The following is a 12,459-nucleotide window of genomic DNA, read 5'->3' on the forward strand; positions in this document are numbered from 1 at the left end:
ACCCACACACACACACCAAAGCACCTATTGTCTCCAGGGGGACTAATCTGTCTAGTCTGGAAATGAATTGCAATTTTGGGAGATCTCCAGTTAAGAACATAAGAGATGCCAATGTTGGATCAGGCCAAAGGCCCATCTAGTCCAACACTCTGTCACACAGTGGCCAAAAATACCAGGTGCCATCAGTGGGGCCAGGAAATTTGAAGCCCTCCCACTGTTGGCCCCCCCAAGCACCAAGAAGACAGAGCATCACTTGCCCCAGAGTCCCTATCTATACCTTGTGGCTAATAGCCACTGATGGACCTCTGCTCCATATGCCTATCTAATTCCCTTTTGAAGCCGTCCATGCTTATAGCCGCCGCCACCTCCTATGGCAGTGAATTCCATGTGTGAATCACTCTTTGGGTGAAGAAGTACTTCCTTTTATCCGTTCTAACCGGACCGCTCAGCAATTTCATGGAGTGCCCACGAGTTCTTGTATTGTGAGAAAGGGAGAAAAGTACCTCTTTCTCTACCTGTTCTTTCTCATGCATAATCTTGTAAACCTCAATCATGTCACCCCTCAGTCTCTTTTCTCCAAGCTAAAGAGCCCTCATAGGGAAAGTGTTCCAACCTTTTTATCATTCGAGTTGCCCTTTTCTGCACTTTTTCCAAAGCTATAATATCCTTTTTAAGGTGTGGTGACCAGAACTGCACACAGTATTCCAAATGAGGTCGCACCATTGATTTATATAGGGGCATTATGATATTGGCTAATCTGTTTTCAATACCCTTCCTAATAATCCCCAGCATAGCACTGGCCTTCTTTATTGCAGTCACACACTGTCTCGACCTTTTCAGTGAGTTATCCACTACAACTCCAAGATCTCTCTCTTGCTCAGTCTCTGCCAGTTCAGACCCCATCAATGTGTATTTATATTTAGGATTTTTGGCTCCAATGTGCATCACCTTGCACTTGGCCACATTGAACCCCATTTGCCATGTTGACGCCCACTTGCCCATCCTTGACAGATCCCTTTGGAGTGCCTCACAATCCTCACTGGTTTTCACCACCCTGAACAACTTCGTATAATCCGCAAATTTAGCCACTTCACTGCTTACTCCCAACTCCAAATCATTACTCCAAATCAACCTGGAGGTTGGCAAGAGGTATCAAAGATTCACAAGTCGAGTTTGCTGTTGAAATCTAGCGGCCGCAAAAGCTCTGGAAGATCCTTTGTTTTGGTGTAACAGGAAGGGTTAAGTTTAGGGGCGGTCCCCCGTTCACAAAGTAATCTCCATTGGGTACTGAAGACTGCCCATCACAGGCAACCCGTATGACGGAAGAATCCCGCCTTCCAACTGGAATTGGACAAAAGCACACAGAACGCGAATCTAATTGGTCAGCTCTGTCTGTCTATTCGACGAGCGGATTGGGATTGGTCCAGTTTCCCGGAACCAGGCAGCGCCCGAAGACGCGCCCAATCGCAAATCCGGGGAGGAACAGCGCTTTCCCATAGGCTGCAGCTTGCCGTCACTCTGACGGGAGGCGGTCTAACATTTGCGAACGTCCCCCTGTTATACGACGGCGGCGTGCTGAGGTGTTTCCATAAAATTATACAATAGGGCGGTGGCTTCTGTCAATCATGAGGTGGGCGGGGTTTCCAAGGGGGCAGCTGTGGAGAGTCCGGGCGGCAGCAACAGCGGCGGGCGAGCCGGCAGTGGAGGCTGCCAATTGGACTCGGTAAGCTGAAGGCGCTTGTGGTGCCGGGGTGTTTCCTTGGGCAGGAAGCAGGCCTCTTAGGCGTGAGAGTGAGACAGACCGGGATGAACTTCTTGTTGCTGAGGCGACGGTTACTGTTTTTTTCCTTTTCTTTAAAAGGCCGTTAGTGAAAAGTTGGCCGGGTTTTGGGGGGAGGGGGGGAGCCGAAAGTGACGCGAGTTGCTGAGCGCATGCGCGAAAAGGGCAGTTGGCGCCAGGGTGGGTCGCGCGCACCCTCGCGGTTGAAGGTAAAAAGAGGGGAGGGGGAGTTGAGACGGCGTTGATTGGATGGACTCTTCCGAATTAGGGTTTAGGAAAGGGGTGGTGGTGTCAGTGCAGCATCGCACATGCGCGACGTAGTTTGAGCGCAGCCCTAGGAAAAACAGGCAGATGCCACATAAGAAGAGGAAGTGCCCTTCAGATGCGTAAGGGGAAGTGGCCTACGGCTGAAGTTGTTTTATGGCCCGGGGCGGGCGGGGGGAGGGGGAGGGGGAGGAGAGACACAAGGTAATGAGTAAGTTGACATCACCTCTTGGATCATACAGAATAGAGATGCAAAATCCCGAATTCGTTTGCATTGAGAGCAGGTGGCTCTCTGTTACGACTGGAGCACGTTCTTAGCAGCAAGGGTGGCTCTTTAGAAGCCCGATCTGGTCAGCAACTTAAAAGTTAAGCGGGGTCAGTAGTTGGATGGGAGACCACCAAGAATGATAGGGGTAAGCCCCCTCTGGTCATCTGCTGCCTGGAAAACCCCATGATGGTGGTGGAAAGGGCTGGCAAGTTGGCAGCCAACTTATGGCAGCCCCACAGGGGTTTCAAGGCAAGAGCTGAACAAAGGTGGTTTGCGATTGCCTGCCTATGCATAGCAACCCTTCCTTGGTGGTCTCCCATCCATGTACTAACCGGGGCTGACCCTGCTTTGCTTCTGAGATCTGACGAGACCAGGCTAGCCTGGGCCATCCAGGTGAGGGCCTTCTCCCGTAGCCGTAGGCAAAAAGGAGTTGGGAAGGGGCCTGTTTTCTTTTTGAAAGATTGGAAGGATTTCAATACACTGTGTTTGAGTAAATTGCTAAGATCCAGATATAAGATTAGGGTGGGGCGGGAAGTAATGTGTGCCACACACAGGTATCAGTCTGGTGTAGTGACTGACGCTGGAGGTACTTCAGTTTAAATCCTTTCTTAGTCAATAGCTTTCTGTCAGTATCACTTAATTCATAGGGCTGTTGAAAGGGTAAAATTCTTGAGAGTACCATGTATGCCACCTGGAGCTCCTTGGAAGCAGGGCAGGGTTTAACAAATGACAGGTAAATCTATTCATCTCCTTGGGAAAAAAATCTGGTAGTTATAAGTGACAGACTGATGAACATGACTTTTATCCTATCCTGTTTCCTAGGAACTCAGGACATGATTCAGCCCCCCTCACACACACACAAACACACACACACACACCCATTATAGCCTTACAACAACTCTGTGACGTACATCAGACTGAGCTGTAGTGACTTGGCTGAGTGAGGGTTTAAATCCAGGTCTGAGGGCATGGGCTGTTTCTAAGTTCTTTGTGCATGCGGCTATTAGAGGAGGGTGTTCGCAAGAGAGCTCTGCTGTTATTAAAAGTTACTGAAGTCCTGCCCCAGTCTCTGTAAAGACCTGTACCTCATTGGTGCAAGGTGAATTTGGAGTTGTCCTTTAACATGGGGGGGGGGGGCTCAGTGCCAAAGGTTTACTATCCCATTGATATTGATTATCCATTGCAACTACAAAAAAACACAGTATTCTTAAGACATATTTCTTTGGAAGTAGCAGCCACGTATTTCTTATTGGAACGGGAGTAAACCTGAAGAAAATCCAAGATCACAAATTCTTGTGTACGTGTAATTCAGTTCAATACAGTACAAGAATGAGTTATACTGGGTGCATTTATTCCTTTTGTTAATTAAAAAAAGCTAGCGAGAAGCTCTTTAGTCCTGAAGACCTCAATCCTTGTAGAAGAGCTTCAGTCTTGTTAGAACAGTGGTGGTTATGCATAGCAGCTTGAGTCTCTGGTGAGGGTGATGGAGAGAAAGGTGCCCGCTCATCTGATTTGCGGGTTTGATTTATACTGTTAGAGTTCTAAAAGCAGAACTCATCTGTGTTAAGTTGGATGCTGGTTTAGGAAGCAGGTGGTGGGATGGCAATTTAAAGTAGGTCAGCTTTTGCCACAGCATGTAGTACCTTGCAATACCTTGCTGTGGGCTGACTTTTGCTCTCCTGTCTGATTTCAGCATCATTCTGTGACATGGTCAGGCAACTTAGATACACAGATACAGCTAACTAAATTAATTCACATGAAGCCCTTCTGTATCCAGTTCAGTTCTATCATGTGTGTGATATACTGTGGAGAACTGATTCTGATGGTTTGTTCCTGCAGTCTTAATTAAGGCGTTGCTGTAAACTACGATCCACCAGCCTGTGCTCATATATAAGGTTGCACCAATTTCCACCAGTCCGTCACTCCTTCCTCTGCTGATCCCCACTTGGCTGTTTCTGAGGGTCTGTTCTCTTTCTCAGGCTGAGTGGGGCAGCCCAGCACACAAGGATCAAGATTTAGAAGAGCGCCCCCCCCGCCGCCCAAATTGCCAGCTCTCAGTACCAGTGAGCACCATCACAAAAAAGCCCTGCTGTTATCTGAAATGTAACTGCCCTTTTCCAGTCCTCAGTATGGAGCTATTGATAGAGGAAGTCAGCTACATTATAGGGCTGTCATAGCATTCACGTCTTTCCTGATAGTGTGTTATGGAACCTGTGGGGCAGGGTTGCTTTAAACTACCTTACTCTGTTTCCAGTATGGAGGACATCAATATTCAATTATTTTTCCCCCTTAGTGCAAGAAGTATTTGCAAGGCAATTCTTAAACTTTTTTTTTTTAATCACATTTTTCTTTTAGAAGATGACCCTTTCATGAACGAGTTTGACTTTAGTCAGGGAAGCAACAGCAGTGTTCTGGATTTCTTCATGGCCTCTTTTGCATAGCTGTCGCTTTGGCTTTCCTAAGAGAGAGAGAGAGCAGTGGAGAAAAAGTAACCAGGAAATCCGGTCTATCGACAGACAAAGAATCTGATAGTTTACTTTCTTGGGTCTCTGGGGAGTGATGGCCTCCTCCCTTCCGTTTAACTGAAAGGAAAGATGATCTGTATCCATACAGCACAATAAGTAGAGACAGCGTGACAAGGAGTGTGTTCTCATTAATTTTTCTTTTTTCTTGAGTGGTGGGGAGAGTACTGTTTGTGCTGGAGCCCAAGGGCAGGGGACACGTTCTGGGTTAGCACGAGAGGGGGTTCCCTGTGCCAGAATTTTGACTAGTTTTAATAACAGGGAGATAAAAATTTCATTTAGATTCTTCTTGCTGTTCATCTGTCTCTTCCCCCACTTAATAACAGGAAGATTGTTTCCTAGTTTGCTGACTCACTTGAGGACGTTGTTAGATTAAAATAACTTGTTTCATGAATTTTAAGTGTCTGGCGGGGTTTTTTTTTGAGGGGGGTCGTTAGGTTTTCCATTTGATAACTGTGGCAGATTACAAGCATGAGTTTAGGGGAGCTTACCCCTGAAGCTGGGTGGATTTCTGGAATTATAGAACCTGTTCCTAATGTTATAATTGGTGGCCCTTCCTCATAGCGAGTCCTTCTAGCTGTAGAAGATGGAAAGTGTCTTGACTCGACACTGTGGAGCTGTACTAGAGGATTCTGTAGCAACGGAGGGGGGGGGGAATCTCTCCAGAGGATTGGTCTCGAGTTTAATTTGGAAACTTAATTCCTGGCCTTAAAACCCTGCTAAGAAAGCAGACAATATAAATCTTGGCCGAGGAGATTGAAATTTCTTTGCTTTTGAAGTGTGAGACACAGTTGTTTCAAGCTCCAGATATGGGTGTAACTTTGCCTAGCTTTAAATATCTTTTCAATGCACATCCAAGGCAGTTAGTCACCAGGCAGTTCTGCTCCTCCCATCCGAGCTCCAAACCTTGGCATTAAAAACCTTCTGGCCTTAAAATCGTCATACAGATTTCCAGCTCAGTTAGGCTTGGCTGGGAATCCCCAGTATACCAAGTTTCAGAACTGGGCAGTGATCCCCCCCCCCCCTGGAGAAAAACACTTCTGTTCTGCATCTGGTGAGTCAGACTGGAGGAGGTGCCAGCTGTAGTTCATTTGGTCCCATTTCATAAGTGGTCTCAGCGTGGCACTCGCCAGTACAGTGGGCTGAACATTATGGCTTATAGCTGGTGGATCCTTGTGCGGCCTGATGTTGGGATAGGATTGTATGGAGCCACCAGTACCTTAAAAAAAAAAGAGTGTAAAAGAAGAAGAAGAGATTGGATTTATACCCCGCCCTTCACTACCCAAAGGAGTCTCAGAGCAGCTTACAAACTCCTTTCCCTTCCCCTCCCCACAACAGACACCCTGTGAGCTAGGTGGGGCTGAGAGAGCTCTGATAGAAACTGCTCTTTTTCAAGGACAGCTCTTATCAGAACTATGGCTTGCCCAAGGTCATCCAGCCGGTGCAAGTGGAGGAGTGGGGAATCAAACCCGGTGCTCCCGGATTAGAGTCCGCGCACTTAACCACTACACCAAAAAGGTTTGAGGGTTGGCCTTTCAGCCTCCGTGGGTTACCAAACTAAACGGGCTATTTATCAAGAACAGTACAGGATTTCCTACACACCTCAAGCCTAAGCAGTACCTTTGCTGTTCTTGAAAATTGACATGGCTTTACTGAATAGGTCTAAAGCTTGGATCATGCACACCTTTTAAGTCAGACCCACCAACAAGCAGGCCTCTGGAGACAGTGTCTAAACTCCCGAAACGAATAAAGTTCATTTTTGTTCTCTGCTTAGAAGAGGGATGACTTGACCAACAAATATTAATCCATGTGTCTGGAATTCAAAATATATCCCTGCTATGCTGGAAACCTTTGGATGAAAAGATGGCGCTGGAAAGCACCACATCAGTGCTGTTTCTCCTGTGCAGAGTGATCATAAACATAGGGTGGCTGCTTAAGTTGCAGGTGTAATGGAAAGTTTTGGCTGTTCAGTTCTGTCTGTCACAGGAGGAAGGATGAGTGTCCTCGCCTACTGATCTGGCTGCCCACCATAAAGAGATAGCGTTTGAGGTTCAAGTCAGGGACAGGGATTGAATGTAGAGTATACGAATCAGCACAGTGGTTACAGATGCCAGTATAACTCATGCCTCCTGTCTTCTGCCTTGATGTGATTGCTTCCTGATCCTTAAGCTAGGTGGGGCTGGGCCCTGCTCCTTGTGGTATAAAAAAGTAAACGATGACACAATACAGTGTGTGGGCCAGCCACAATGGGTGATGTGCACTATAAGCTTGGTAGTACAAGGACATGCTGTGCACTTTGGGACTAATGGTGCTGGCATGATTGCTACCCACATTGCTTCCCTGTTCCCGATTATTGCAACCCAAATGCTGCCTGCGTGGTGTGGGGTCCAGCCACAAAGAAGCAGTCACCACACTGGTAATTCTTGAGTCAAGCTCAGTAATAACTAACGTGCTTTACAGATTAGGTTTACCTATCCATCCTCTCCAAAATAGTCTAAATTTGTGGGTATTTGGTATCCGGTTTTACAACACATGGCTAATCAAAAAGTAATCCCTGTGAATTTGTTATACAGACAACTTGCAGTATTTTGACTGAGGTGTGATGGCAGAATGATAATTTATGATGTTTCTGAAATCTTTAATGATAACTATTATTTGTTTGTGGCTGGATTATAGTACACGGTTTTGTTGCGATGTTTAGAGCTTTTTTACTGTAAAGTAATGGTTCTGGTTTCAGCTGTTGTTATTGTTAAATGTTTATGAAAAAATAAAATTAAAAAAAATCATTTCACTGCAGGCTGCAGAGAAGCAATACAAAAATAAAAAATAAGGAAATCTGTGCAGATATGGGAGGCCAGCAAACACTCAGTTCCTTCAAGGGAAAATGTTGTGAAGGATTTTCCTATTTAATAAGAGGCAGCTATATGTAGAGGTTCTCTGTGGGAATGAAAAAAGTGAGGCAAGGGGGGAGGGGGAGCGTGAAAGGAGAAGCATCCCCCGGTGTGACTAAGTAAACCCAGAGTGATTAACACATGGAATTCACTGCCACAGGAGGTGGTGGTGGCTACAAGCGTGGACAGCTTCAAGAGGGAATTAGATAAGCATACGGAGCAGAAGTCCATCAGTGGCTATTAGCCACAAGATATAGATTGGGGCTCTCCGTCTGGGGCAAGTACTGCTCTGTATTCTGGGTGCTGGGGGGGGGGGGCAACAGTGGGAGGGCTTCTAGTGCCCTGGCCCCACTGATGGACTTCCTGATGGCACCTGGTATTTTTGGCCACTATGTGACAGAGTGTTGGACTGGATGGGCCATTGGCCTGATCCAACATTGGCTTCTCTTATGTTCTCATGTGTGCACAAAAGAGTGCTGTGGTGTTCTGCAGGACAGTGAAGCATGCTACTGAGGACAGATTTCCGCTTCTTGAGGATCTGATTTTTTCCCCCTCTTTAAGATTTTCAGCAGTGAGATGCAAGTGCCCCGTGTACATTATTGTCTCTCCCCCGTGACTAGCAAAGCTACAATACAGGATGCAAAAGAAGACTTTTGCAGAATACTCACAGACGCATGTGTGCTTTTTTTGGTAAACACATACTGTCAAGGAGCACAAGTAACTTGGATATCTGAACAATTAGTGGTTTCACTGTAGTGCATTAGTGTCTTTTCACCAGGGGAAAGCCCAGGGCTGTTTTGAATTCTTAAATAGTAAAGTGTCTTGGAAATCATGGTTGAAAGGCAGGCAACAAACGAGTAATACAATTAGGATAAGACTAAAAACACGGAATGCAGAGTTCAGCAGTTTGGCCGGTAACCATTTGTGTTGGGGACTTTTTTGGCCTTTGCCCATGTTAACAGCGTACAGTTATTGTTGCCACGCTGGTCCTTTGAGGGTAGGAATTGCTTAGTTTTGACATCCTTGCTTTTCAGAGTGGCCTAACTCTACTCTTTAATTCTGTGCTCAAATGTGTTGTCATGGAGAAGGTGTTTTAGTGTAGCAGTAGGAATTCATGGATTAGTTCAGCTAGGCCTTAGCCGCTCCTGTCCCCATCCCAACCTACATTCAGTTTTATGAGGAACCGAAATCTTTGGTACTGCTACGGACCTCAGTCTGCTCCATAGTCCTCCCCACTCTCTCTTACATTTTGAAATTCACAAAGTCTTCATGGACATGACGAATCCTGCAGGGATCAGCGACCCGGAGGCCCCAGGGGGTCCAAACGTGGCTTCCGGGAGGAGTACCACCTGAGCCTCCCAGCTGCCAACCCAGAGTCAGGGAGTGAGATGTGGGGATAGGAGTCTCTGGCAATGGGGCTTGTGGACTCTTGTGCTGTGGGGATGCGCCCTGAACTGTCGCTGTCCATCCGCGTGTCAAAGTGACCCTCCCGCGGAACCAGTCGCGGTATCAAAGTGACCCTCCCGCGGAACCAGTCGCCGTGCGGTGTCAGTCTTGGTGAAGAAAGCTCTTTTCCTTTCAGTAGAGATGGCTGCCATACGCAAGAAGCTTGTCATTGTGGGAGACGGAGCGTGTGGGAAGACCTGCCTCCTTATCGTCTTCAGCAAGGACCAGTTCCCAGAGGTGTATGTCCCCACCGTCTTCGAGAACTATGTGGCTGACATCGAGGTGGATGGAAAGCAGGTAATGCCGAACTTTGAAGCCAGCTGACTGAGCGCTTGTAGTCATGGGGGGCAGATCCTGTGTGTAGCAGGAGTCTGCAGCCTCTTACAATAGTTGTTGTATGGAAACATGTATGAAATTCTTGTTATTGCTTGTTTATACGTAAATAAGGTTTACACCACTCAGTGATGACAGACTAATTCATTTCTTTACCAGTTGCTTTTTGTACTAGCTCACATATTCAATTTGCTTCATTTTCCTTCCCAGGCTGATGGAGCTGTTTGCAAGTATTTAACAGGATAACTGGTTAGAAAATTAATCGGACTGAGTTCTTGATGGAAATTAGCACCTCAGACTCACAGAAGGCCAGCATTGTAGCTCTGTCAGGCTTACGGTTGGGAAGCCATGAGTACTAATTAGAAATCCATCTTCAAATCTATCTTTTCAGGCTTTTAGTTGACACAACATTGAAACAGGCTATTTTCCTGGATCATCTTGATTGCCTATACTGTTCGCGCCAGTTTTTCTTCAGATCTAGGAACCCAGGCCCAAAATTTATTAGCCAAGCTAATTTTTCCAACATTCGGGATTTTATGTTTTATATTACAGTGTTCTGTAGTTACTGCTACCACAAACCTTAATCCTAACATCTTTGTACAGTTTCTAATAGGTTTATTAATTTTGTGACCAAAGTGCTGTAATGTGTAACTATCCCTAGTTGTCGTTACAACAAAAAAGTAACCTATAACTCTGACTTCCCATAGTTTCATTATTGCTTTTAAACAATACTATTTCCTACCACAGCTTGTATATGCTAGAAACAGTTTCTTGTTGTCCTATTGCTTGATATATTTTGCCTAACAGCTCTTTCTGTGTTAAGAATTTCAGCATTAGTATCATCTGGTGACATTTTCTCTCTTCCAGTGGCATATGCAATGTTTGCTTGCTTTTTTATAAACTTTAGGAAATCCATGCTTTAACGGATGACAGAAATTCCCAGTTTGCCTGTCAGAAATAACTGACACTTGTGTGGGAACAGATCAGGTGCAATTTTAAGTTTCTACTTGTCCCAAAACTTTACTGATTCTAGGCATATCACGTTAAGTATTTTTTCCTTCCCATCTTTTTTTCTTAATTAATTTATAATCCACCTTTCTCCCTGAGACTCAAGACTGATTACAGGATATAAAACAGTACAATCAAAACAGCATATGTCTCCAGAGATAAAAAATCGTCATCTGTATGGGGGCGAGGAAGGAACCAGCAGTGGAAAAAACGAAAGGTTCCTTTTGGACTGCTTTCTTTTGGTGTCCGGCGTGGAGTACAGCTTGAAGTGCTCCTCCATGGCTGCATCCGAGCTCTGCCAACTCCAGCTTCTCTAATCGCCTTCATCAAAACATTTTCAGGATCTAGTGGGGCCAACCACCGGCACCCAGTAGACCTTGAAGGGCTTGAACCAACAAGGCGGTGGTGACACTCTGAGAAGACGTTCAAATTAAATTGCTGTGCTTCTGCTTGTACAGGTAGAACTTGCCCTGTGGGATACCGCGGGCCAAGAGGATTACGACCGCCTGAGACCCCTCTCTTACCCTGACACAGATGTCATCCTCATGTGCTTTTCCATTGACAGCCCCGACAGTTTAGGTGAGTCCTTAACCTCTTCCCTGTGTGTATGGAGGGGGCTGTGCTTCCAGGGCCTGCTGGAGTGACAAGCCCAGCTATAATTAATTTGCCTGGCTCTGTCTTCTGTAGTTTGATATCTCAGCAATGATCTTTGAGCTGTTTCCAAGCTGACTTTCCTAGTGGAGATCTGTACTGCTGACTGCACCCCCTGTTTTGTCACTGGCTCCTTCCCTTGGCCGGTGTTCTGAGACTGCCACCTTGGTACTGAGGCTGGGCTCCGTGAATCCCCTCCAGCAAGTATCTAGAGGTCATCCAACTAGCCTGTGGATATCTCCCAAATTTCTGCTGAGGGATGTAGCGTGCCCCCTAACGGTGATGCTGAAGTCCAGTGGCAAAAGGGCCACCGGATTTTAGATTTACGGTCACGGGACTAAGCGCTTGTGCCCATGCAGAAAATATCCCTGAGAAGTGGACTCCGGAGGTGAAGCACTTCTGTCCCAACGTGCCTATCATTCTGGTGGGGAACAAGAAGGATCTGCGTAACGACGAGCACACGCGCCGGGAGCTGGCCAAGATGAAGCAGGTGAGGCTGGACGCTTTTATGTTCTCAGGGTCTGACGGTACTGTTGGGGGTGGGGTGGGGGTTGAATAGTGTGCCTTGAGCCTTGCTAGGGAGGACGTGTGACCAGTTATTCATGTGTCGGTCTGGGCGGGATCTGTGTCTCTTAATCCAGACTCCCATCCAGGGTGGTGTCAATTTGATGGAGCTGTGGCCTCCTCTCATTTGAAGGGATGAGACAAAGTAAGAGGCTTCCATGCGATGGAAAGGGCCATCCAGTCACAGCCGACTTAACGGTGACCCGATAGGGTTTTCAAGTCAGGAGACAAACAGCGGTGGCTTGCCATTGCCTGCCTCTGCATAGCAACCCCACTCTTCCTTGGTGGTCTCCCACCCAAGTACTAACCCCGTGTTGAGCCTGCTTAGCCTCCGAGATCCGATGAGATCAGGCGAGCCTGGGCCATCCACGTCAGGGCAAGAGGTTTCCATTGGGTCTTGTCTCAGACTTCTTCCTGTAGTGCAGCTTATGTGGCCTGCTATGTAATCCTTGCAGGATACTGCAGACTTGTGATTTCTTGATCCCAGTGCTGCTGAGGACTGGGCTCCACTTCCAGCCAAGGACGCCGTCCCAGGGAGGGGTCATTAAAAGTGCAGTATCAAAGCCGGGAGCCCCGTTCCCCAACTTGTGGCTTTGGCTACCAGCTCCAGGCCACTTCCCCTGACCTAGATAAGTCTGTCCAGGGCTTTTTTTGTAGAAAAAGCCCAGCAGGAACTCATTAGCATAATAGGCCATACCCAACAGCAGGAACTCATTAGCATATTAGGCCACA

At 46.8% G+C, this 12,459-nt stretch overlaps 1 protein-coding gene across 2 annotated transcripts in view; it reads left to right on the forward strand.

Annotated features, from left to right (window-relative positions):
* The first annotated feature begins 1,641 nt into the window (after nucleotides 1-1,641).
* LOC107106083 (transforming protein RhoA-like) overlaps nucleotides 1,642-12,459 on the forward strand; it is a 12,534-nt gene continuing 1,716 nt past the window's right edge. The window contains exons 1-4 of one of the 2 annotated variants that reach the window (XM_015406169.1): nucleotides 1,642-1,723; nucleotides 9,308-9,468; nucleotides 10,971-11,091; nucleotides 11,523-11,653. In XM_015406169.1, the coding sequence (XP_015261655.1) occupies nucleotides 9,313-9,468; nucleotides 10,971-11,091; nucleotides 11,523-11,653 (408 nt within the window). In that variant the 5' untranslated portion in view covers nucleotides 1,642-1,723; nucleotides 9,308-9,312. The remainder of the gene's footprint in view (nucleotides 1,724-9,307; nucleotides 9,469-10,970; nucleotides 11,092-11,522; nucleotides 11,654-12,459) is intronic. The other variant, XM_015406170.1, reaches the window with a different exon arrangement.

This window comes from Gekko japonicus, unplaced genomic scaffold (assembly GCF_001447785.1).
Source record: "Gekko japonicus isolate JY-2015 unplaced genomic scaffold, Gekko_japonicus_V1.1 scaffold1076, whole genome shotgun sequence".
Classification (NCBI taxonomy): Eukaryota; Metazoa; Chordata; class Lepidosauria; order Squamata; family Gekkonidae; genus Gekko; species Gekko japonicus.